General features: G+C 53.3%; 2 protein-coding genes across 3 annotated transcripts in view; both read left to right on the top strand.

The window, feature by feature from the left end:
• Window positions 1–24,543, top strand: part of KLK6 (kallikrein related peptidase 6) — a 90,401-nt gene extending 65,858 nt beyond the window's left edge. Inside the window, exons 2-8 of one of the 2 annotated variants that reach the window (XM_050771634.1) lie at window positions 13,926–13,982; window positions 14,879–14,930; window positions 15,365–15,412; window positions 16,176–16,332; window positions 19,944–20,191; window positions 21,615–21,751; window positions 23,865–24,543. In XM_050771634.1, coding sequence (XP_050627591.1) covers window positions 15,373–15,412; window positions 16,176–16,332; window positions 19,944–20,191; window positions 21,615–21,751; window positions 23,865–24,017 — 735 coding nt within the window. In that variant the 5' untranslated portion in view covers window positions 13,926–13,982; window positions 14,879–14,930; window positions 15,365–15,372 and the 3' untranslated portion in view covers window positions 24,018–24,543. Of the gene's footprint in view, window positions 1–13,849; window positions 13,983–14,878; window positions 14,931–15,364; window positions 15,413–16,175; window positions 16,333–19,943; window positions 20,192–21,614; window positions 21,752–22,870; window positions 22,910–23,864 lie in introns of those variants that run through there. The other variant, XM_050771635.1, reaches the window with a different exon arrangement.
• Window positions 225–6,880, top strand: KLK7 (kallikrein related peptidase 7). The gene is made up of 5 exons (XM_050771626.1): window positions 225–355; window positions 765–912; window positions 2,405–2,652; window positions 3,446–3,582; window positions 5,671–6,880. The coding sequence occupies exons 1-5, from the start codon at window positions 283–285 to the stop codon at window positions 5,824–5,826; spliced, it is 762 nt and encodes a 253-aa protein (XP_050627583.1). The 5' UTR covers window positions 225–282; the 3' UTR covers window positions 5,827–6,880.
• Window positions 24,544–25,336: the final 793 nt, after the last annotated feature.

Below are 25,336 nucleotides of genomic sequence, written 5' to 3'. Positions count from 1 at the left end.
CTGAGGGAAGAGAGGCTGAGAGTCTGGACTCCTGGTTCTGAGAGGAGGGACTGGGACCTGGACTCCTAGGTCTGAGGGAGGAGGGCGATGAGGGTCTGGACCCCTGGGTCTGAGGGAGGAGGAGGTTAGGGGTCCGGAGTTCTGAGTGTGAGGAAGGAGAGGCCAGAGAAATTTCTGGGTCTGAGGGAGGAGGGGCTGGGCCTGAATTGCCTTCTCCTTCTCAGCTCCAGCAGGAGAGGCCCTTCCTCGCCTTGCAGCCCCTGAGCGGCTCAGCAGGGCACCATGGCAGGATCCCTTCTCCTGCCCCTGCAGATCCTACTGCTATCGTTAGCCCTGGGAACTGCCGGACAAGAAGGTGAAAACTGGACTGGGAAGCTTGACCTCACCTCGGGGCCCCCACTGACCCTCTCCAAGGAGTCCCTGAGTCAGAACCCCTCCCTCCTCAAACAGCTTCCATCCTGGGAGGACCAGACTGTCGGATGAAGCCCCTGCTCTTCCTGCTTCTGCTGCCTCAGGGGTCTCTGTCCCCTCCAGGCCCTGCCTCCTGTGCTCAGTGTCTCTCTGTGGTTCCCCCAATGCGATGCCCCTCCTGGGTTTCTGAGTGGGCTCCTTCTCTGTCTCTATCCCTGTCTCTTGCTTTCTCTGTATTTCTCCACGCGTTTCCATCTGTCTCTCTCCATCTCTGACTCTGGGAATCCCTGAGGTGCAGCTTCAGCCCTCCCCTGAGGCTGGCTACCCACATGCTCCTCCATGTCTCCATCCAGCCCAGGGTGACAAGATTATTGATGGTGCCCCATGTACAAGAGGCTCCCACCCATGGCAGGTGGCCCTGCTCAGTGGCAATCAGCTGCACTGCGGAGGCGTCCTGGTCAATGAGCGCTGGGTGCTGACTGCCGCCCACTGCAAGATGAAGTAGGTGCCGCCCAAGGCTCTGCTGGAGGTGCGCCAGCATCTCCAACTCCCTGTGGAGAGGTGGGGGGCGGGGGCGGCTGTCTTTCTGTGCCTACGGCTCTATCCTCCTCTCTCTGGGTCTCTGTCCTCCTCTCTCCCTGGCTCTCTGTCTCCCTCTCTCTGGGTCTCTGTCCCGCCTCCTCTCTCCCTGGCTCTCTGTCTCCCTCTCTCTGGGTCTCTGTCCCGCCTCCTCTCTCTGGGTCTCTGTCCCCCTCCTCTCTCTGGGTCTCTGTCCCCCCTCCTCTCTCTGGGTCTCTGTCCCCCCTCCTCTCTCTGGGTCTCTGTCCCTCCTCTCTCTGGGTCTCTGTCCCCCCTCCTCTCTCTGGGTCTCTGTCCTCCTCTCTCTGGCTCTCTGTCTCCCTCTCTCTGGGTCTCTGTCTCCCTCTCTCTGGGTCTCTGTCCCCCCTCCTCTCTCTGGGTCTCTGTCCCGCCTCCTCTCTCTGGGTCTCTGTCCCCCTCCTCTCTCTGGGTCTCTGTCCCTCTCTCTCTCTGGGTCTCTGTCCTCCTCTCTCTGGGTCTCTGTCCCTCTCTCTCTCTGGGTCTCTGTCCCCCCTCCTCTCTCTGGGTCTCTGTCCTCCTCTCTCTGGCTCTCTGTCTCCCTCTCTCTGGGTCTCTGTCTCCCTCTCTCTGGGTCTCTGTCTCCCTCTCTCTGGGTCTCTGTCCCTCTCTCTCTCTGGGTCTCTGTCCCCCTCCTCTCTCTGGGTCTCTGTCCCCCCTCCTCTCTCTGGGTCTCTGTCCCTCTCTCTCTCTGGGTCCCTGTCCCGCCTCCTCTCTCTGGGTCTCTGTCCCCCCCCTCCTCTCTCTGGGTCTCTGTCCCGCCTCCTCTCTCTGGGTCTCTGTCCCTCTCTCTCTCTGGGTCTCTGTCCCGCCTCCTCTCTCTGGGTCTCTGTCCCCCCTCCTCTCTCTGGGTCTCTGTCCCTCTCTCTCTCTGGGTCTCTGTCCCCCTCCTCTCTCTGGGTCTCTGTCCCTCTCTCTCTCTGGGTCTCTGTCCCCCCGTCCTCTCTCTGGGTCTCTGTCCCCCCTCCTCTCTCTGGGTCTCTGTCCCCCCTCCTCTCTCTGGGTCTCTGTCCCCCTCCTCTCTCTGGGTCTCTGTCCCCCCTCCTCTCTCTGGGTCTCTGTCCCCCCTCCTCTCTCTGGGTCTCTGTCCCCCCTCCTCTCTCTGGGTCTCTGTCCCCCCCTCCTCTCTCTGGGTCTCTGTCCCCCTCCCCTCTCTGGGTCTCTGTCCCGCCTCCTCTCTCTGGGTCTCTGTCCCTCTCTCTCTCTGGGTCTCTGTCCCCCTCCTCTCTCTGGGTCTCTGTCCCCCTCCTCTCTCTGGGTCTCTGTCCCTCTCTCTCTCTGGGTCTCTGTCCCGCCTCCTCTCTCTGGGTCTCTGTCCCCCCACCCTCGGGTCTTTGCACACCCTCTCTGTCACAGTGTCTCTTCTGAATCTCCGAATGTCACTCTCTCCTCCCAGTGACTACACCGTGCACCTGGGCAGTGATACGCTGGGCGACAGGAAAGCTCAGAGGATCAAGGCTTCGAGGTCATTCCGCCACCCTGGCTACTCCACACAGACCCATGTTAATGACCTCATGCTCGTGAAGCTCAATGGCCCGGCCAGGCTGTCATCCACGGTGAAGAAAGTCAGGCTGCCCTCCCGCTGTGAACCCCCTGGAACCACCTGTACTGTCTCTGGCTGGGGCACTACCACGAGCCCAGATGGTAGGTGGCCTCAGTGACCCAGGAGTCCAGACCCCATCCCCCTCCCTCAGACCCAGGAGTCCTGACCCCAGTCCCCTCCTCCCTCAGACCCAGGAGTCCTGAGCCCCCAGCCCCTCCTCCCTCAGACCCAGGAGTCCAGGCCCCAGCCCCTCCTTCCTCAGACCCAGGAGTCCAGATCCCCAGCCCCTCCTCCCTCAGACCTAGGAGTCCAGATCCCCAGCCCCTCCTCCCTCAGACCTAGGAGTCCAGATCCCCAGCCCCTCCTCCCTCAGACCCAGGAGTCCAGGCCCCTGCCCCTCCTCCCTCAGACCTAGGAGTCCAGGCCCCCAGCCCCTCCTCCCTCAGACCCAGGAGTCCTGGGCCCCCAGCCCCTCCTCCCTCAGACCCAGGAATCCAGGCCCCCAGCCCTCTCCTCTCTTAGACCCAGGAGTCCTGGGCCCCCAGCCCCTCCTCCCTCAGACCCAGGAGTCCACACCCCAGCCCCTCCTCCCTCAGACCCAGGAATCCACACCCCAGCTCCTCCTCCCTCAGACCCAGGAGTCCACACCCCAGCTCCTCCTCCCTCAGACCCAGGAGTCCAGGCCCCCAGCCCCTCCTCCCTCAGACCCAGGAGTCCAGGCCCCAGCCTCTCCTTCCTCAGACCCAGGAGTCCACACCCCAGCTCCTCCTCCCTCAGACCCAGGAGTCCAGACCCCCAGACCCTCCTCCCTCAGACCCAGGAGTCTGGGCCACAGCCCTTCTGGCCCTCACCCCATCCTCTCTGACTGACAGCTCTCCCTGCTCCTCCCTGCAGTGACCTTTCCCTCTGACCTCATGTGCGTGGATGTCAAGCTCATCTCCTCCCAGGACTGCACGAAGGTTTATAAGGACATGCTGGGAAATTCCATGCTGTGCGCTGGCATCCCCAACTCCAAGAAAAACGCCTGCAATGTGAGACTCTCCCCCTCAATTCCTTCCCAGTCCTGGGTGCCCTGTCTGCATGCCCCAGGGGCAGAGCTTGACCCAAGTGACTGGGCACTGAGCCTGGCCTTGCCCTCCCCCCAGGCCTGGCCTCCTCAGCTTTTTTCACCTCATTCTCTGCCTAGGTCAGGGGTGGGAGCTTACTTAGGGGTCAATGTGGCCCTAGGGATGGGACAGAGAGTTTAATAAGGGTGAGAAAGTGGGGGCGGGACCAGGGAAGGAGAGTGAGGTGCTGGTCCCAGGCCCAAACCTTAAGGGGGCATTGAAAACCTCAGTGATTGAGATACATCATAATGCAATATTTAAAAATAAAAAATAAAATTAACGCAGAAGCCCACGATGGATAAAATGTTTCCATTTTAAATAAAGAGCAGGTGACTCTTACTGAATTTTCCCTCGCCGTAGGGGCCAGCGTGGCTCAGCACAGCGCTGTACTGGCGCTGTCTTCATTTCAAATGTGGATACGATGTCCATCATGCAGTTTTGTGAATTACATTTGATTTTGTTAAATACTGTACTGAAGTATGATGTATTACAGTTACTGAGATTTTGTGCCTGAAGCTGATGACTCACTCAACTGACCCTGGTCCTGGTCCCGGGGAAAACACTGCTTCCCTCCACCTCATCCCTGTTCCCTCTTCCTGGCCTTTTGTCATCCCCTCTCTGTTTCTGAACAGTCTTCCCCCGTCTCTCTTTGTGACATAATTTCATTTCATCCTTTTCCTCTTTGTTCTTTCTCTGTGTTGAGCTAGCTTGCTCTCTCTCCCTTGCTGTCTCTCCACGCACTCCTCTCTGCTCTCTCTTCTCCCTCTTTCTCTCGCTTCTCTCTCTCCCCTCCCCTGCCTCTCTCTCCTCTCCCTGCCCCCCTCCTCTCTCTTTTTTCCTGTCTCTCTGTCTCTTCTCTGGCCCTCTCCTCTCTCTCTCCCCCCAACTTCTCTATCTCTCTTCATCTCTCTCCCTCTTCTCTCCTTGCCCCCTCCTTTCTACTCTGTCTCTCTCTCTCTTTCTTCTATCTCTCCTCTCCCCACCTGCTCCCCCATCTCTGTCTTTTTTTATTCTCCTCCTCTCTTCCAGTCTCTCTCTCCTCTCCCCACCCCCACCCCATCTCTCTCCCCACACCTTCCCCCCTCCCCCTTCTCTGTCTCTCTCTTCTACCTCTTTCTTCTCCACCCCCATCTCTCTCTTCTCCTCTTCCCACACCCTCCCCCTCTCCCTGATCCCTTTGTCTCTCTCTCTTCTCCCTCCTTCTTCTCCACCCCCATCTGTCTGTCTCTTTCTCTCTCCATACCCTTTCCCTCTTCCCCATCTCTCTTTGTCTCTCTCTCTTTTCCCTCTTTCTTCTCCACCTCCAACTCTCTCTGTCTCTCCACACCCATCCTCCTTGCTCACATCTGCACCTTCAGCTCTCAGGGGATGTGGGATAGTGAGTGTTAGGGATAGAGGTGATGGTAGAGAGATGACTGTCCTAGGGAACAGGGTGTTCCCCTTCTCCCCTGGTAAGGGCCAGTTCCATGAATGTGCAAGCTCTGCACTGACACAGAGCCCCACACTCAGAAGGGTCTCAAACTTAGTCTAATGCATTCCTGTTGTTGTCTTGAAATTCTTAATAATTTTTTAACAAAGAGCCCTGCGTTTTCATTTGGCACCAAGCTCTGTAAATTATGTAATTGGTCTTGACCCTGGTCTCCGAGACCATCGTGTCCCCCTTTCCCGTGCAAGACGGCATGCATCCACCCTTTAGAGATGATGTTTCTTCTCCCACTAGCTTGGAGCAGGGTCCTTAACATTGGAAAATAAAGAGTGCTCTGATCCGGAAACCCCACCCCTTCTCTGCAATTGCTCTCATTGGCCAAGGGTGAAACCAGTGTCTTCAAAGGACCTAGTGTGTTCCTAGCACTAGCTCTCCCACTGGTCCCCAGAGACAATGAGTCTCTTCTCATTGGCTGTGGGGTGGAAGTCCATGATCTGCAAGACAAAGACCGATAACTGAGGAATGTATGATAATGAGTTGGGTTTTTATCTGAAGCCAAAGTTAATCTCTGGCTGTATTCCCTCTAGGGTGACTCGGGGGGACCGTTGGTGTGCAGAGGTACCCTGCAAGGTCTGGTGTCCTGGGGAACTTTCCCTTGCGGCCAACCCAACGACCCAGGAGTCTACACTCAAGTCTGCAAGTTCACCAAGTGGATAAATGACACCATCAAAAAGCATCGCTAACACCCCACCAAGAGTTAAATAACTGTGTGCTTCGAACAGAAAATGCACAGGAGTAAGGACGCTGATGACCCGTAAAGTCATATTTGACTTTACCTTTCCTCAGAGATATACTTAAACCTCATGCCCTGTTTGTAAACCAATCAAATTGGTAAAGACCTAAAACCAAAACAAGTAAGGAAACAAAACCCTCAGTGCTGGAGAAGACTCAGTGAGACCGTCACTCTCAAACACTGGAAGTGGACGTTCTACAATCTTGATGGAAGACAGTTGGTCAACGTACACCAAGACCCTTATTCACCACCTTTGATCCAGTAACGCTAGTCTTAGGAAGAACCTACTAAAAAAAAAAAAAAATCCAAAATGTAGAACAAGACTTGAATTTATCATAATATTATTTATCACAGAAATAAAGTGAAAACATCAACATGTTCCAAAAGTACTGGATGGCTTAAATAATAGTCTGGTTTGGCACAATGATTTTTTTTTTTTCTTTGAGACAGAGTCTCACTCTGTTGCCCGGGTTGCAGTGCAGTGATGCAATCTTGGCTCACTGCAACCTCTGCCTCCTGGATTCAAGTGATTCTCATGCCTCAGCCTCTGAAGTACCTGGGACTACAGGTGTGCACCACCACACCAGGCTAATTTTTTGTGTATTTTTACTAGAGACAGGGTTTCACCATGTTGGCCAGTGTGGTCTCGAACGCCTGACCTCAGATGACCCACCCACCTTGACCTCCCAAAGTGCTGGGATTACAGGCGTGAGCCACCACGCCTAGCTCACAATGATATTATAAACCTATTAAAAATGATTCTTAGAATTGTTAGTATTATGCAAGAATGTTTAGGCTATATGATGCTAAATGACAAAAGGAAGACAAAAATATATATGTATGTGAACTTAACCATAAAAAATAAAATATTCACAGAATCAAATCTGAAAACACATGTCCCAGACTGCATACTGGGGTCGTCATGAGGTGTCTCCTTCTTTCTGTGTACTTTTCCTTGAATGTACGCTTTTATAACATGAAAAATAAAGGCGGGAAAAAAAGTCTGAAGATCTGCGGTTGGAGAGAGACCTTTCAGGAAGGGAGCCTAGAAAGAAAACTGTGACCGGTTTTGAGCCCTGGTCCTGCCCGCCCTGTTCCAGGGTATAGTTCCGTTTCCCGGATCTCAGTTTTTCCTTCCTGTAAAATGGAAGAGAGAAGAAAGGATGGAAAGAGGAAGAAGGAGGGGAGGAGGGAGGAGAGAACAGGCCCACTTCATTACCGTGGGAAGGGGTGTGAAATTGTTTCTGAGTATCTCACGAGTGACAAGTGAGGAGGGAGCCAGGCGAGTTTCAGAGGGATTGGGATGGTGGTAGACAGGACACAGGGGTCCCACAGGGGTCTGCCAGAAGTGAGCAAACAGTGCTGGAGGAAGACGGTGGCACCTGCTCCCCAAGAAGGGAGGGAAAGGAACCTCGGGAAGGGGGTAGGATGAGGGAGGAGTCCTCTGTGACTCAGAGCCTGGCCACACCCCCAGCCTTCTAACATCAAAGATCCTCTGTGCCGTCACACCTCAGACGCTGCTGACCGAGGAGCCACTCTAGCCCAGGACGCGCCCCTCCTATCTGTTCTTCCTGTTTCTCTCCCAGAATTCTGCCCCCACCAACATCCTCCAGATCCTTCCTCTCCTTATCTCATCTCCCTCTGAGTCTCTCCTAACCCAGGCACCCCAGCCCTGTCATATTGCAGAAATTCTGCAGCCACTAATTCTGATTCTCGCATGTAGGAGGCTAACACACAAAACACAGGAGTCCAAGATCCCAGCCCCTCCTCCCTCAGACCCAGAAGTCCAGGCTCCCCAGCCCCTCCTCCCTCAGACCCAGGAGTCAAGGTCCCCAGCCCCTCCTCCCTCAGACCCAGGAGTCCAGGTCCCCAGCCCCTCCTCCCTCAGACCCAGGAGTCCAGACCCCCCAGCCCCTCCTCCCTCAGACCCAGGGGTCCAGGTCCCCTCTCAGCCCCTCCTCCCTCAGACCCAGGAGTCCAGACCCCCCAGCCCCTCCTCCCTCAGACCCAGGAGTCCAGGTCCCCAGCCCCTCCTCCCTCAGACCCAGGGGTCCAGGTCCCCTCTCAGCCCCTCCTCCCTCAGACCCAGGAGTCCAGACCCCCCAGCCCCTCCTCCCTCAGACCCAGGAGTCCAGGTCCCCAGCCCCTCCTCCCTCAGACCCAGGGGTCCAGGTCCCCTCTCAGCCCCTCCTCCCTCAGACCCAGGAGTCCAGACCCCCCAGCCCCTCCTCCCTCAGACCCAGGAGTCCAGGTCCCCCGGCCACTCCTCCCTCAGACCCAGGAGTCCAGGTCCCCTCTCAGCCCCTCCTCCCTCAGACCCAGGAGTCCAGACCCCCCAGCCCCACCTCCCTCAGACCCAGGAGTCCAGACCCCCCAGCCCCTCCTCCCTCAGACCCAGGAGTCCAGACCCCAGCCCCTCCTCCCTCAGACCCAGGAGTCCAGGTCCCCCGGCCACTCCTCCCTCAGACCCAGGAGTCCAGGTCCCCTCTCAGCCCCTCCTCCCTCAGACCCAGGAGTCCAGACCCCCCAGCCCCTCCTCCCTCAGACCCAGGAGTCCAGGTCCCCAGCCCCTTCTGTTTCTGGGCCTGTCAAGTTTAAAGAATGTCAAACATTTTCGACCACTCATTCTCCTGAAGTTTTATCAACATTTTCTCTCTCTTCTGCAAACCACTCCAATATTCAATCTAGAATTTTTAAAAGTAACAAAACATTGCCTTTGCACTAAGTCAGCCCGGAGATCCCCGGCCCTGGCCCTCTGCTCTCCTATATGCAAGGTACAGGTAGATTGGTTTGCAATGATTGAGATGGTACTAATGTTGATTTTTTTTTTTTTTAAGTAATTCATTTTTCTTTGGGTAAGGAGTATAGTGTGGTAGTTAAGGGATTAGCTCCGAATCCTGGCTTCTTAGGTTGGAATCCCAGTTCTAGCCCCTACAAGCTATTTTCCTTTAAGCTCATTAGTTCCCCCGTCCCTGTTCCTTCATCCTTGAAGTGGGAGAAAAAGCACCTATTTCTAGGGTTATTACAGAGATTCAATAAGTTAATATACAGAAAGCGCTCAAACATTTTATGGCACAGGGTAAGCCTTCAATGGGCATTGGTTTTAGTTTTTGTTTGTTTTGTTTTGTTTTGTTTTTGAGACGAAGTCTTGCTCTTGTTATCCAGGCTGGAGTGCAATGGTGCGATCTCAGCTCACTGCAACCTCCGCCTCCCAGGTTCAAGTGATTCTCCTGCCTCAGCCTCCCAAGTAGCTGGTATTACAGGTGACTGCCATCATGCCCGGCTAATTTTTGTATTTTTAGTAGAGATGGGGTTTCACCATGTTGGTCAGACTGGTCTCAAACTCCTGAGCTCAGGCAATCCGCCCACCTCGACCTCCCAAAGTGCTGGGATTACAGGCGTGAGCCACCGCAACTGGCCTAGGCATTGGTTTTTATTGTTTATGACTTCTGGCACTTTTTTCTGCTTACAGTCTCATGAAGTTTCCTTATAAATTTTTTTTCTTTTTTTGATATAGGGTCTTGCTGTATCATCCAGGCTAGAGTGTGGTGGCATGATCATAGCTCACTGCAGCCTCAATCTCCTGGGCTCAAACAATCCTTTTGCCTCAGCCTTTTGAGCAGCTGGGACCACGCCTGGCTGATTTTTTTTTTTTTTTTTAGAGATGGGGTCTCACTATGTTGTCCAGGCTGCTCTCTAATTCCTAAGCTCAAGTAATCCTCCCACTTCAGCCATCCAAAGTGCTGGGATTACAGGTGTGAACCACTGCACCCAGACAAAAGAATTTATTTATTGAAGATTTTTGCAGAGCAAGTCAATCTGGAGCAAAATATCCAGTAAATAAGCATTCAAAGTATGCAGAGATGGCAAACCATGAAGGTCACCAGAGAAGTGGTAGAGTTAGGAATTTCTTTCTCTTCAAAGTCCCTCCACTCCCCACAGCCTAACACCTCTCTTCTTTCCCCACCCAGCTCTCAACAATTCCTCCCGAGTTCACTCACCTCGTACTGTCATAAGATAGACCCAGCCAGGCTACCGAGGGATGGGCCACATCCACTGCCGTGTCGGAAGTTGAGTTCCCATTCAGGCTCCACCATTTCCTGGATGTTTGATGTTGAGCAATGAACTTCCTGTTCTGAGCCTCAGTTTTCTTATCTGTAAAATGGGAGTGGGTGTGATAAAGTCATTTAGTCATTTGATCAGTCTTTCCTAAGGCTGATTCTGGGCCAGGTCCTGTGTGGTTGCTTGGGACACAGGGATGAGTCAGTCCCGTACCTGCCCTCAAGGAGCTCATGGTCCAGTGGAAGAGACGACGAATGTCAATCCAGGTGGCCCCCGTCCAGGGTGAGTTGAGGGAGACACCTGCTGTGGGAACCTACGTGAGAGAATGAGTAGGTGGAAGTTGGGTGGTGTTCAGGGAAGGTTTCCTGGAGGAGGTAATGTCCAAGCAAAGACTTGAAGGACAGGTTATTGCCAGGAAAAGGTGGGGAAAACATGCTAAGAAGAGAGAATAGGCCGGGTGCGGTGGCTCACACCTGTAATCCCAACACTTTGGGAGACCGAGTTGGACAGATCACCTGAGGTCAGGAGTTCATGACCAGGCTGGCCAACATGGTGAAACCCCATCTCTACTAAAAATACAGGCATGGTGGCATGTGCCTGTAATCCCATCTGCTTGGGAGGCTGAGGCAGGAGAATTGCCTGAACCCAGGAGGCAAAGGTTGCAGTGAGTAGAGATCACGCCACTTCACTCCAGCCTAGGTGACAGAATAAGAGTCCGTCTCAAGAAGTAGAGGGAATAGCATTCAGTGAAGGGCCAGAGGCCAGAGGGCATGGCATGGGTCAGGGAAGCTTGATGTGTTCTAGAAAGCTGGAGCCACATGGAGATGTAGGCATAGCTGTGTCATGCAGTGTGAGGGCCACTCACCACTCAGGACTCTTTTTAAAAAAATTTTTGACAGGATTTGGCTCTGTCACACTGGAGTGCAGTGGCATGACTATGGCTTACTGCAACCTGGGCCTCCAGGCTCAAGGAACTATCCCACGTCAGCCTCCTGTAGAGCTGGTACCACATATGTGTGCCACCACACCTAGGTAACTTATTTATTTATTTATTTATTTATTTATTTTAGAGAGATAGGGTCTCACTATGTTGCCCAGGCTGGTCTTGAACTCCTAGGCTCAAGTGATCTTCCCACCTCTGCTTCCCAAAGTGCTTGGATTACAGGTATGAGCCACCTTGTCCAGCCATGTCCAGGGCTCTTGATGGCTTAAAATGAGCTCCAACTGAGACATCTGTAAATATATATGACACAACAGATTCCAAACACTCAGGGTGCCAAAAAGGAAGAAGGGCAAATAATCCCTTTACTAATTTTCTTATTTTTATTTAATATGATAATATTTTGGATATATTGAATTCCATGAACTATTAGAATTAGCTGCTCCTGTTTCTTTTTAATTTTTACTTTCTTTTAAATTTATCTATTATTATTATTGAGTCAGGGGCCTCGCTCTGTTGCCCAGGCTGGGGTGCAGTGGCACAGTCACAGCTCACTGTAGCCTCGACCTCCCAGGCTCAACAATTCTCCCACCTCAGCCTCCTGAGTAGCTGGGACTACAAGTGTGCACCACCACATCTGGCTATTTTTTTTGCTTTTTGCAGACATGGTTTCTCACTATGTCGCCCAGGCTAGTCATGAACTCCCGGACTCAAGCTGTCTACCCACCTTGGCCTCTCAAAGTGCTGGGATTACAGACATGAGCCACCACGCTTGGCCTTAAATTAATTTTTTAATCGACAAGTAAAAATTGTATATATTTCTGGTGTATAACATCATGTTTGATATATGTATGTATACATTGTGGAATGGCTAAACCAAGCTATTTAACATATGCATTATTTTACACCCTTAGTTTTTGTGGTAAGGACACTTAAAAAATCTTCTGACTTAAAAAAAAAGTGTGGTGATTGGAAAACATAAATGTGCATGCGTGCTTGGCATCACATTTCATCGGCCAGGGCTTCTCTGGATGCTAAAGGTCCTCAAACGCCAGGCTGGGGGGCTGGGACTTGGTCCCAAGAGAGATGGGGAGCCAGGGCAGGGCTGTGAGAGGAGGGGGAAGGTCAGCACAAGGCACAGGAAGGCCTCTGTGGGGTCAGGCGAGGGATACAGAATACAGAGGGATCCTGGTCCAGGTGGGAGAGGGTGCAGCTCTGAGTTGGGGTTGGGGGTGTGGGACAGAGAGGAAGGGATGCCCCAGAGAGAGGAGGCAGAGGGATAGGGCCTGGCCACTGGGCTGTGCAACATCAGACCTGCTGTCTATGAGGATGGCAGGTCCTGAGAAGAAGATGCTGAGGTCAGTGGGGACCAAGTGTGAGAGGGAGCACCCAGAGAGGATACTGAGCACCAGAGTAGTCTTCTTTCCCGGAGTGATGGGGGCTGGGCAATGCAAGATGACAATTAGATTCAATGCAAAAGAAATAAAAGGGTTAGCTGGAAGCAGGGGCTCACGCCTGTGGTCCCAGCTCTTGGGGAGACTGAGGTGGGAGGGTCGCTTGAGCCCACGAGGGTTGAGGCTGCCATGAGCAAGGATTGTGCCACTGCACTCCAGCCTGGGCAACAGAACAAGACGTTGTCTCAAAAGAAAAAAGAATTTTTTAAAAAGTGACCTGTAATGCCCAGGCCAAGCAGGTGCTGAGCCAGACTCATTCCTATCACTGTCCTTATTACCCAGTGACATCCCCCTCCTCATTTCCCTCCACTCTGCCACACACACCCTCACCCTCCAGCCCATACCAACCACCCCAACCACTGCCTGAGGTTTCCCATGTGCACCCAGGCCAGGCATTTTCACAGCCTCTCCTCCTGACCTACGCCTGGCTCAGCTTTCTAGGCCCGAGTTCAAAGGCACCTCCCTAAGTCTTCCCGGATTCCTCTGCCGCTGCCCAGCACCACCATCTCATCACAGCCCCGCGTCGTTCCCAAGTGCTCTCCGATTTCCGCTTAACTCCACGCTCCTCACTGTGTGTCTGCATCTCATCAATAAGTCCTCAAGTCCTCCTGCACCCTGCTAGCCTCCTCATCGCTCGGGAATCATTCCCACTAGTTCCTGGGGAATCTGACTCCCTTCTGGGCACACACAGTGCTTCCCCCGGGGAAATCTAAGAAGAGACCCAGGAGAAGATAAACATGGAGAGTCAGAGAATCAAGGGGAAAGAAAGGGAGAGAGGCCGGGCACAGTGGCTCACACCTGTAATCCAGCACTTTGGGAGGCCAAGGTGGGTGGATCACCTGAGGTCAGGAGTTTGAGACCAGCCTGGCCAATATGGCGAAACCTCTTCTCTACTAAAAATACAAAAAAACGTTTAGCCAGGCATGGTGGTGGGTGCCTGTAATCCCAGCTACTCGGGAGGAGGCTGAGGCAGAAGAATTGTTTGAACTCAGGAGGCAGAGGCTGCAGTGAGCCGAGGTCACACCACTGCTCTCCAGCCTGGGCAACAGAGCAAGACTCCATCAAAAAAAAAAAAAAAGAAAAGCAAAAAGAAGGAAGGAAGGAAAGAGAGATGAAGGGAGAGAAAAAAAGAGAGAGGGAGACAGGGACAAAATAAAGTGGAGAAAAAAGTAGAGAGACACAAATACAGAGACTGAGAAGGGAGAGAGAGAAATGGAAGCCCCCTCCCCTCCACGGCCAGCGAGACAGATGCAGCGAGAGACCTCAGGGGTGGGCAGGCTTGGAGGAGCGGGACCAGGAGGATGCAGAGTGCCGAAATCTCCAGTCAGGGCCGGGTGGGCAGTCAGAGACTGCAAAGGAGGACTGTCAGACAGGGACAAAAGGAAGCCATTGATGTAACCGCCCTCCCGCCTGCCCGCCGGAAGAGAGGTTGAGGCGCGGAGCTGCTGGGAGCATGGCACTGGGGTGCTGGGGGCGGACAAAGCCCAATTGTTCCTGGGCCCTTTCCCCATAGCGCCTTGGCCGGCTCCCCAGCCCGGGGCAGGGGCGGGGGCCAGTGTGGTGACACACGCTGTCTCCCTGCCGGGCTGGCTCGCTCTCTCCTGGGGACACGGAGGTCGGCAGGCAGCACACACAGGGACCTACGGGCAGGTGTGTGAGTCACCCCAACCCCACTGAACCTGGGCAGGCTGGTTCCCAGTGCCCGAGGGCTCTGGAGCCCGGAGTGAGGGCCTGCAGGTCCCTGGGTGGCACAGAGAGTGCTGGGGGTGCAGGGAGGCCTGGAGCACCATCTGCTTGCCCCAGAGGCCGGAATTTGTCTTCAGACACTTGCTTTCTCCAAGACCTGGAGGTCTAAGGACTGAGCCGACTAGAACTTCCTCTGCCTCAGATTCAGGCCCCAGTCCCTCCTCCCTCAGACCCAGGAGTTTAGGTCCCAGCCCCTCCTCCCTCAGACCCAGGAGTCCAGGCATCAGCCCCTTAGACCCAGGATTCCAGGTCCCCAGCCCCTTCTCCCTCAAACCCCACAGGCCCAGGAGTCCAGGCCCCCAGTCTCTCCTCCATCAGACCCAGGAGTCCAGTCCTCAGCCCCTCAGACCCAGGAGTCCAGGCTCCCAGCCCCTCCTCCCTCAGACCCAAGGGTCCAGGCCCCCAATCCCTCCTCCCTGAGACCCAGGAGTCCAGGCCCCCACTGCACTCAGGGATCAGTGCTCCCCTCCCTGGAGGCCTGGTCAGGGGTCACCAGGAGCAGAGGATGGGGGCGGGAGGAATGTGTGTGGGAGGCCTGGGTAAGGAGGAAAAGGGTGTAGCCAGTCTCCTTGCTCAGGGACCTGAGAGACAGGGGTTAAAAGGACGTTCCAGAAGCATCTGGGGACAGAACCAGCCTCTTCCAGGGAGGCCTGGGAGCTGGGGGTGTGTGTCTGGCAGTCCCTGCAGCCCTGGGCTCCGCGGCCCCTGCGTCCTCCGCTTAGCTCTGCCACTGCATCTGAGTGTCTTCTCTCCCCACGGCTCCCTGCGTTTCTAACTCTTTCTGCCTCCTCGCCTCGAAGCTGTTCCTTCCCCGCACTCGAGAATCCCCAGAGGCCCGGAGGCCTGCAGCAGGTAAGATCACAGGCACCACAGAATCTGCCGGGTGGGCGGGGTGGGTGACCGCTGAGCACAGAGCCGGGTTCAGAGGAAAATCTTCCTCTGAATACAGAGGAAGAACGCTAGGGCCCCCTAGGGTAACCCTCTCCTGTCTACAGGAAGGCAAATCAACGCCCAGTAAAGTAGAAAGATTTAATCAGAATCTCCCCATGAGTCACTGGACCAGTGGACGGAGGTCTGAATTCTCTTTGGCACTGTTTTCGTGGGCTCCTCTGATGGAAGACATGGGCTGGGGAAGAAGAAATCAGCAGGTTAGACGAGAAGGACAGAGGTCAAGGCAGGACAGCGTAGCAGGCCAGGGAGGAAGGAGAGGATGCGGAGGGCGCAGACAGAGGGATGTGGGGAGGGTCGAGGCAGTGACTGATGGACCATGTGGCTTCCCCTCTCAGGAGCGACCATGAAGAAGCTGATGGTGGTGCTGAGCCTGATCGCTGCAGGTGGGGAAAGGGCATTTGGATGGGGGAGGCTTACAGGCAGGACTGGGCTTGTTGATGGAGAAGAGGCTGGTATTGGGGATGGGGATATGCACAGGGTTGGGGTTGGGGGGCTTTGAAATGAGGAAGACATTGGGGATTAGGCTAAGGGTGGGGAATACAGACGGGGAGGGTGGTGGGAGGTGGTCTTGAAGATATGAGGGTTTGGGGTGGGGGTGGCTTGAGGGATGGGGATCTAAATGCAGAGGTAGGAGGTAGGTTAGAAAGTTGGAGAAAGCCCGGGGATAGGGGAGACAGTTGGGTTTGCAATGGGAATGGGGTAAGTTTGGGAATGGAAATACAGAGAAGCTTTTTTTTCTTTTTCTTTTCTTTCTTTTTTTTTGGAGACAGGGTCTCGCTCTGCCACCCAGGCTGGAGTGTAGTGGCACGATCCATACGATCCATAGTTCACTGCTGACTTCAACTCTTGGGTTTCAAGCAACCCTCCCACCTCAGCCTCCCGAGTAGCTGGGACTACAGGTGTATGCCACCATACTCTGCTAATTTTTATTTATTTTTATTTTTATTTTATTTATGGAGACGAGGTCTCAATGTGTTACCCAGGCTGGTCTCAAACTCCTGGGCTCAAGCAGTTCTCCTGCCTCAGCTGGGATTACAGGCAGGCAGAAGCCACTGCACCTGACGGATCTTGACTGCAGTTCATCTTGAGGGGGATGCGCTTGGTTTCTCCAGAACTCCTCTCTGACTCAGATCCTCTCTCCCTCAGCCTGGGCAGAGGAGCAGAATAAGTTGGTGCATGGCGGACCCTGCGACAAGACATCTCACCCCTACCAAGCTGCTCTCTACACCTCCGGTCACTTGCTGTGTGGCGGGGTCCTTATCCATCCACTGTGGGTCCTCACAGCTGCCCACTGCAAAAAACCGTGAGTCTACGCCATAAATGAACAGCAGATGCGACTGAACCCCGAGGGTGTCTCGTGTCTTGTAGATGTCAGGCAGGAGGTGATACAGGCATCCCCCCATCCCAGCACGAGGCCGTCTGATAGCCAGGTGCATTCGGCCATTGCTTAATTGAGTACTTAATGTGTGCCAGGCCCTGCGGGCATAGCAGTGGAAAAGAAAAAAAAAAACAAGCAAAATTGCTGTCTTCATGAACTTACCTTCTAATGGGGGAATCGGATCATTTGGGAACCTGCAGGGCATGATGGGCATTTGGATTTAATTCTGAGCACAGTAGGAAGCCACTGGGCAGTTTGTTTTTGTTGTGTGTTTTTTGAGACACAGTGTTGCTCTGTCACCTAGGCTGGAGTGTAGTGGCATGATCTCAGCTCACTGCAACCTCCGCCTCCCGGGTTCTAGCAATTCTCCTGCCTCAGCACCCCAAGTAGCTGGGATTACAGGTGTGCACCACCTTGCCCGGCTAATTTTTGTGTTTTTGGTAGAGACAGGGTTTCACCATGTTGGCCAGGCTGGTCTCAAACTCCTGACCTCAGGTGATCTGCCCACCTCAGCCTCCCAAAGTGCTGGGATTACAGGTGTGAGCCACCATACCCGGCCTGATTTACATTTTTACAAGCTACCACGTGGAACGTGGACTGGGCAAGAGAAGAGGGAAGGAGGCCCACGTGGGGGCTGTTTCATCTGGCGACATGAGAGGGTGGCTTGAACCCAGGCGGTGGCAGTGGGGATGGAGGGATGTTGAATATCTTGGGATGTGGAATTTTGTGACTGAGCCAGCAGAATTTGGCAACAAGGAACAGGAGGGAGAGGAAAGAAGCAGGGCTGGATTCTGGGTATTTGTCCTGAACAACTGGGTGTTTTGCCATGTCTTTCTCTGAGCTGGGGGAGAGGGAAAGAGAAACAGGCTGGGTGTGGGCAGGGGAGCATCTGACATTTTGCTGTAGCCCCGGTGAGTTTGAGACACCTGGGAGATGTCCCAGCAGGGAGGCCGGGGCGGCCTCTGGAGCTCAGAGGAGAGGTCAGGGCTGGAGGTTAAAATGAAGGCATCGTCAGCAAACAGGTATATTTAAAGCCATGGGACGAGATGAGATCATCCAAAAAGCTGGCATAGTTGGAGCAGCTGGAGGGCCCAGGACGAAAACCGCAGGCGCTGATTCTCACGAGTTAGATTCACAAAAGCTGCCACTTGTTTAATGCTAACTACCAATCAGGTGCTGAGTGAAGCCATTTACACACCTTTCCCAGAATGCCCACCACAAGGGACTCTTGGCACCATTTTGCAAATGAGGAAACTGAGGTGCAGCGAAATGGCAAGTGACAATCCCTGGGATGGTTCCCCCAACCCCAAGGAGACCTGGGATGACTCTCACCACCAACATTCATTCTTTTGATGCATATTGACTAAGGGCCCCGCTAAGTCCCACGTTCGAGTTGGGCAGTGGAGATTCAGCAATGGATGAGACATCATCATCCCTGCCCTCGGGAGCACAAGGACAGAAAGGGGCAGACAAGCAGTTATTTAAGAAGCAAAGTGGGGGCCGGGCACGGCGGCTCATGCCTGTAATCCCAGCCCTTTGGGAGGCCGAGGTGGGTGGATCACCTGAGGTCAGGAGTTTGAGACCAGCCCGGCCAACATGGCGAAACCCTGTCTCTACTGAAAATACAAAAAATTAGCCAGGCGTGGTGGTGGGCTCCTGTAATCCCAGCCACTTGGGAGGCTAAGGCAGGAGAATCGCTTGAACCTGGGAGGCAGAGGTTGCAGTGAGCCGAGATGGCGCCACTGCACTCCAGCCTGAACGACAGAGCAAGATTCTATCTAAAAAAAAAAAAAAAGGAAAGAAAGAAGAAGCAAATTGGGCTGGCCGTGGTGGCTCATGCCTGTAATCCCAGCACTTTGGGAGGCCGAGGCGGGTGGATCACTTGAGCCCAGGAGTTCAAAGCTGCAGTAAGCTGTGATCTACAGAGCACCACTGCAGATCCAGCCTAGGCGACAGAGCAAGACCCTGTCTCAAAAAAACAAACAAAGAAGCAAACCCTTCAAAACCCCATACAATTACAAATTATGGAGGAAAAGAATAAGGGTATCTACTTTAGATGGAGGAGGGTCAGGAAGGACTTTCTGATGACATAAAATCCAAGTGGAGGCAGGAAGATGGGAAAAGAGTGTTCAGGGCAGAGGAAAGGCAGTGAAACACCCCTGAGGTGAGAACCGTCTTGAGTATTCTCAGAAAAGAAAGTTTCCCGTTCACTGGGGGGCAGAAGGTGCTGGGAGGTAAGATTGGAAAGTGACTACAGCCAGATCCACACAGGGTCTCCAGTGCCAAGTGGAGGATCCCAGGCTTTATTCTTAGGACAATGGGAGCCATGGGAGACGTCTGAGCAAGGGAGTGACTCTCTGTTTGTTTCAGGAATATGTATCAAATACCTATCATGTGCCAGGTGCTGATCAAGGCACTGGAGATACTATATCTGAATAGAACAAAAATCCCCATCTTAACATCCTAGAGCTGCACTGTCTAATGTGGTAGCCATCAGTCACATATAGCAAATTATATTGAAATGAATGAAATGGAAAATCCGCAAGCCACATTTCAAATACTCAGCAGTCACCTGCAGCTTGTGGCTCCCCCAGCCACCTCTGGACAGTGCAGATAGAGAACATGGCATTGTAGCATTTAGTGGACACCATTGCTCTGCAAGGAGGAGAAACAATACAATGAGTAAATATTTAACGATAAAGATATAGCATGTCAGATGATTGCGATAGGTTCTCTGGTGGAACAGAAAGCAGTGGAGGGAGATAGGAATTGCCCACTGGAATAGGTATTTGTATTTTAATTGGGCCACTAAGGAAGGCTTCCCTGAGAGGCGACATTTAAAGGCAGTGAGGGAGTGAGGTATGCAGACACTTGGAGGACAGACTTGCTGGCAGAGGGAACAGCAGTGCAAAGGCCCTGGGGTGGGAAGACCACTATTGTGTTCAAGGCAAGACGGGGAAGCTGGTGTTTGGCTGGAGCAGAGGGAGGGAAGGGGAGAGTGTAAGGAGAAGACGTCTGAGAGATGATGGAACGGTGCTTGCAAGGCCTGGTGCACCACGTTGAGAACTTTGGCTTTGATTCTGAGTGAGATGGGAGTCATAGGAGGGGCTGAGCAGAGGAGGCACGGGACCAACTTATGTTGTTAAAATATTTCTGGTTGTTTTGTGGAGGATGCACTGTGGGGGGCCAGAGACAGAGCAGGGAGCCCAGTGAGGAGGCTACTGCTCTAGCTCAGGTCAGAAGTGAAAAGGCAGCTCAAACCAAAATGGTAGCCATGGGAAAGGTAAGATGTGGTCTGATTCTGGATATGCTTTCAGAGGGGCAAAACATTTCTGGACAGCTTGGATGTAGGGCATGAAATAAAAAGAGTGAAGAATAGCCCCTAAGATTATTCTGAAAGGATGGAATTGCTATTTACTCAGCTGGGGAAGACTGTGGGAGGAGCAGGCCAGCTGATTCATGACTTCTCAGCCCTCTCTGAAGCCTCAGCTGTAGCCCAAGGGCTCCAGGTGAGACCCAGCCCTCTTCCTTCCCAGGAATCTTCAGGTTTTCCTGGGGAAGCATAACCTTCGGCAAAGGGAGAGTTCCCAGGAGCAGAGTTCTGTTGTCCGGGCTGTGATCCACCCTGGCTACGATGCTGCCACCCACGACCAGGACATCATGCTGTTGCGCCTGGCACGCCCAGCCAAGCTCTCTGAACTCATCCAGCCCCTTCCCCTGGAGAGGGACTGCTCAGCCAACACCACCAGCTGCCACATCCTGGGCTGGGGCAAGACAGCAGATGGTCAGTAGTGGGAGGCTGGTGGGGAGCAGGCTACTGCCTACTGGGGGAAGTGAGCCAAAAGATAGAGGGTGGGACAGCTGGTGAGGGGCCATGGGAAGATGGGCTAATGGTAAGGACCAATGGGACAAGGTTTCAATAGGAGAAAGGTCAAGGGGGAGGGAGGGTGAATTTGGGAGCTGGGACAATGAGTGAATAGCCAATGGAAAATGTAGACCAATGGGTGAAGAGCATGGGAGAGATGGAACATAAGATGAAGTTTCAATGAATAGGGAAGGTCAGTGGGGAAACTCTAATCAGGAAGGAGGCCAGAGGTCAAAGAGGACTGATTAGGATTCACTGAAGAGCAGGAAGGAATAGTGGAGAAGAAACTGATAGAAGAAGAGAAACCAATAAAGCACAAGAGCAGACTGAAGGATGTGAATTGAGACAGTAAATGGGGGTAGAGCTGATGGAAGAGGGACTAAAAGGAAAGGGTCAATGGTCCAGAGGAGTCACTAGAGGAAAAAACAGGTGCAATAGATCAGCAGGAACCATGAAGGTGGGCCTGTGTGTGAAGGGCCAATAAGAAAGGTGAACCACTGGATGAAGGGCCAATGGGAAGGGAGAGCCAGTGGGGTGGGGGATGGGGCAAGTTAGAAAAGGACCAATGAGGGAGGTGGACCATTGGATGAAGGGCTAATAGGAAGGGAGAACCAATGGAGGATGGTGAGGCCAGTTAGAAAAGGACCAACGAGGGAGGCAGACCAATAGGAAGAGAGACCCAATGAGGGAGGGCAGGGCTAGTTAGGAAAGGACCAATGAGGAAGGTAGACCATTGGATGAAGGGCCAATAGAAAGGGAGGACCTATGAGGGAGGGTGGAGACACTTAGAAAAGGACCAATGATGGAGGTGGACCATTGGATGAAGAACCAATAGAAAGGAAGAACCAGTGGGAGAGGACGTGGCTACTTAGGAAAAGACCAATGGTTATAGAGTGGCCCATCAAGATGAATCAATGAGCAAGAAGTGTCCAGTGAAGAATGGACTACTGAGCAGGAGGGGTACAGTAGAGAAGGGCCTAATAGAGGCAGAGACCTCCAGGTCAACTGAAACTACTGAAGAAGGTGGGACCAGTGGAAGAGAGAAAAGTGGAGGAGGGACCTAAGAGAAAAGGAAAACCAATAGGAAATGAGGACTCCTGGAGAAGAGACTATTAATGAGGAAGACAGCCAATGGGAGGGAAGAATGATAGAAAGAGGGACCAATTAGGAGGCAGGTATGATGGAAATGAGCTGTAAGAATGAGAGACAAACAGGAAGAGGAGAACCAATGGAATAGAGGGACCAGTAGGGGGTGGAGGACTTATAGGGGTTGGGGGATGGCTGGGGAGGATGTGGGGAGTGCAAGGCCTGGGCTGAGTATGGCGCATCTCTCTCCTTACAGGTGATTTCCCTGACACCATCCAGTGTGCATACATCCACCTGGTGCCCCGTGAGGAGTGTGAGCGTGCCTACCCTGGCCAGATCACCCAGAACATGTTGTGTGCCGGGGATGAGAAGTACGGGAAGGATTCCTGCCAGGTGAGGTGACCAGGACTTGCCAGTTACACAGGACAAAGACACAAAAACATGGCCAGACACAGCAAGAGAAAGACACAGGCTAAAAGAGAGCTTTACAGAGACAGAGACAGGCTGAGGGAGAACCCAAGCCCTGAAAAGAAGGAGAGACTTAGTAAAGATGGGGTGTCACCATGTTGGCCAGGCTGGTCTCGAACTCCTGACATCATGATATGCCCACCTCAGCCTCCCAAAGACACACAGAGACACAATCGGGGACATGCAGAGATATAAAGACACAGCTGGCAGAGATAGGAAGTGCAGAGATAAGGATGGAGGTGGAGGGGTCAAGAATCAGAGAGAACAGGCGTGGTGGCTCACGCCTGTAATCCTAGCACTTTGAGAGGCCGAGGTGGGAGGATCACCTGGGGTCAGGAGTTCGAGACCAGCCTGACCAACATGTTGAAACCCTGTCTCTACTAAAAATACAAAAATTAGGCCGGGCACAGTGGCTCATGCCTGTAATCCCAGCACCTTGGGAGGTTGAGGTGGGTGAATCACCAGTCAAGAGATTGAGACCATCCTGGCCAATATGGTGAAACTTCATCTCTACTAAAAATACAAAAATTAGCTGGGTGTGGTGGTGGGTGCCTGTAGTCCCAGCTACTCAAGAGACTGTGGCAGGAGAATCACTTGAAACCAGAGGCGGAGGTTGTTGCAGTGAGCCGAGATCACGCCACTGCACTCCTGCCTGGGTGACAAAGCAAGACTGTGTCTCAAAAAAAAAAAAAAACAAACAAAAACAAAAATTATCCAAGTGTGGTGGCACACACCTGTAGTCCCAGCTACTCGAGAGGCTGAGGCTGGAGAATCGCTTAAACCCGGGAGGCGGAGGCTGCAATGAGCTGAGATCGCGCCACTGCATTCCAGCCTGGGGACACAGCCAGACTCTAACTAAAAGCAAAAAGAACCAAAGAGAGGCAGTAAGGAGGCAGATGGTATGAGGGGACTGTCCTTCCTCAAACACAGCCCCCACTTCTGCTCAGAAACGACCAGGCTCTGGAGGAGGGAGACACTAGTTGGGGAAAGGGGACTCCCTCCTGAATACTTTAACTTGGGTTCCCTCCATTGTCATCCATCCAGGCTCTCCTCTTTGTGCCAGAATGACTAATGCATTGAGGGATGTGCAGAGACCAACCAAGAGGGAGACTGAGGCAGAAACAGAGAGAGAGACAGGGAAAGCGATACATAGCAACTTGGATGCAAAGAAAGGGCAGGCGGGCAAGACTGTCCTCAAGACACAAGGTGGAGAGGTGTCCCTGGACAGAATAGTGCCAGGCATATCTCTCCCTGGGCCTTCCCTACCTCTCCCACCTGGGTCTTATCGTCTCCTCCCCCTCCCTCTCCTCCTCCCCCTCCTCCCCTTCCTCCTTCTCTTCCTCCTCCTCCCCTCCTCCCCCTCCTCCTCCTTCTCTTCCTCCTCCTCCCCTTCCTCCTCTTCCTCCTCTTCTTCCTCCTCCTCTTATTCATCTTCTTTTCTTCCTCCTCCTCCTTCTTCCTCTTCCTCTTCCACTCCCTCTTCTCCTCCTCTTCCTCCTCCCTCTCCCTCTCCCCCTCCCCCTCCTCCCTCTCCTTCCCCTCCTCCCCCCTCCCTTCTTCCCCTTCCTCTTCCACTCCCTCTTCTCCTCCTCCTCTTTCTCCTCCTCCCTCTCCCTGACCCTCTCCCCCTCCCCCTCCTCCCTCTCCTTCCCCTCCTCCCTCTCCTCCCCTTCCTCCCTCTCCTCCCCTTCCTCCTCCTCCTCCTTTGTCTTCATCTTCATCTTTTCTCTGTCTCTCCATCTGCCTCTACACCTCTGCCTCTCTCCACACCTCTCAATCTCCATTCTTAAATTGTTTCTCTTTCTTGCTCTCCATGTTCCTCTGCATCTTGGTGTTTCTGTCTCCGTGTCTTTGAGTCTCCTTTATTTTCTCTACCATCCTCTCTCTGTGCCTTTGTGTGTCTTACTGTCTCTCTCTCTCTCTCTGTCCTTGAGTCTTTCTCTCCATCTTTGAGTATCTCTGTCCCTTTCTCTCTCTCTGTCTCTCTCTCAGTCTCTGGGTTTCTATCTGTATCTGACTTTCTCCCTCTTTCCTGCAGGGTGATTCTGGGGGTCCGCTTGTATGTGGAGACCACCTCCGAGGCCTTGTGTCGTGGGGTAATATCCCCTGTGGATCAAAGGAGAAGCCAGGAGTCTATACCAACGTCTGCAGATACAGGAACTGGATCCAAAAAACCATTCAGGCCAAGTGACCCTAACATGTGACATCCACCTCCCGACCTACCACCCCACTGGCTGGTTCCAGAACGACTCTCACCAAGACCTTGCCTCCCCTCCCCTCCTGCCCAGCTCTGACCCTGATGCTTAATAAACGCAGTGACGTGAGGGCCCTGATTCTCCCTGGTTTTACCCCAGCTCCATCCTTGCATCACTGGGGAGGACTTGATGAGTGAGGACTTGGGCCTAGCTCTGACCCCCACGGCTAAGAGAATACAGGAAAATCCCTTCTAAGCATCTCCTCTGCCCGACCATTCCACACATTTGATTTCTTCTGCAGAGGCCCGGCCGCATGTCTGGAATCCCAGCTCTGCCGCTTACTATCTGTGTCCCCTTGGGATGTGCCTTCCTTCACTGTAGATTTCTGTAAAATGAAGCTAAGGATGACACAGTCTCCATAAGGCAGTGGCTGTGGGGAAGATTTAAGGTTTCACACCCATGACATACACAGGACAGCGCCTGGCCCGCCATGCACTCAGTAAAGAATGAATTTTATTATGAGTGGAGCTTTTTGCTTTGATTTGACTTCCACCTTTCTGAAATCTAGATATTTTCAGTTCTCCTGTACAGCCCTATTTGATTTTTCCTCCCCTTCAGGAAGGCACCCTTGATGCCTCCACCTTGTGCCACATCAAAGATGGCTCTTGCCCCTAAACTTTTCTTTTTCCTCCCCAAGACGGAGTCTTGCTCTGTCACCCAGGCTGGAGTGCAACAGCGCCATCTCGGTTCACTGCAACCTCCGCCTCCCGGGTTCAAGCAATTCTCCTTCCTCAGCCTCCCGAGTAGCTGGGATTACAGGCACGTGCCACCACGCCCGGCTAAGTTTTGTATTTTTAGTAGTGACAGGGTGTCACCGTGTTGGCCAGGCTAGTCTCGAACTCCTGACCTCATGATCTGCCCACCTCAGCCTCCCAAAGTGCTGGGATTACAGGCATGAGCCACCGTACCCAGCTTAAACTTTTGTCACAGCAAAACCAGGAAGGTTGGAGGGTAGGAAGACCACCGTGCATGGTTAAGGGTGATGGAAGAGAAGGGCAAGGATCAGGTCTCCAAGAACCTCAGATGCCAGCGTAAGAGGCTGGGACCTTCTGAGGGCACTGGGGAGCCATGGAAAGTCTGTGAGCCAGGACAGCCCTGGGGCCATGTGCAGGATGAACCAGAAGGGAGACACTGGAGGCTGGGGTTGGGGAGGAGGTCGAGGTGATGATGCAGGGAGAGAAGATGAGGGTTGAGGTGGGGCTGGGCCTGGGAGGGCTGGAAAGGAAGGCTGGATATGAGTTCACCCTTTGGAGAA

The sequence above is a fragment of the Macaca thibetana genome, chromosome 19 (genome assembly GCF_024542745.1).
Source record: "Macaca thibetana thibetana isolate TM-01 chromosome 19, ASM2454274v1, whole genome shotgun sequence".
In the NCBI taxonomy this organism is placed as follows: domain Eukaryota; kingdom Metazoa; phylum Chordata; class Mammalia; order Primates; family Cercopithecidae; genus Macaca; species Macaca thibetana.
Note: the sequence above shows the minus strand (reverse complement) of the source record. Positions and strands in the feature narration are given on the sequence as shown.

Coding starts and splice junctions, on each gene's coding strand:
- KLK7 (XM_050771626.1), top strand. CDS start 283: ATGGCAGGATCCCTTCTCCTGCCCCTGCAGATCCTACTGCTATCGTTA. Junction 356..764: donor GGGAACTGCCGGACAAGAAG/GTGAAAACTGGA, acceptor GTCTCCATCCAG/CCCAGGGTGACAAGATTATT. Junction 3,583..5,670: donor CCAAGAAAAACGCCTGCAAT/GTGAGACTCTCC, acceptor TATTCCCTCTAG/GGTGACTCGGGGGGACCGTT.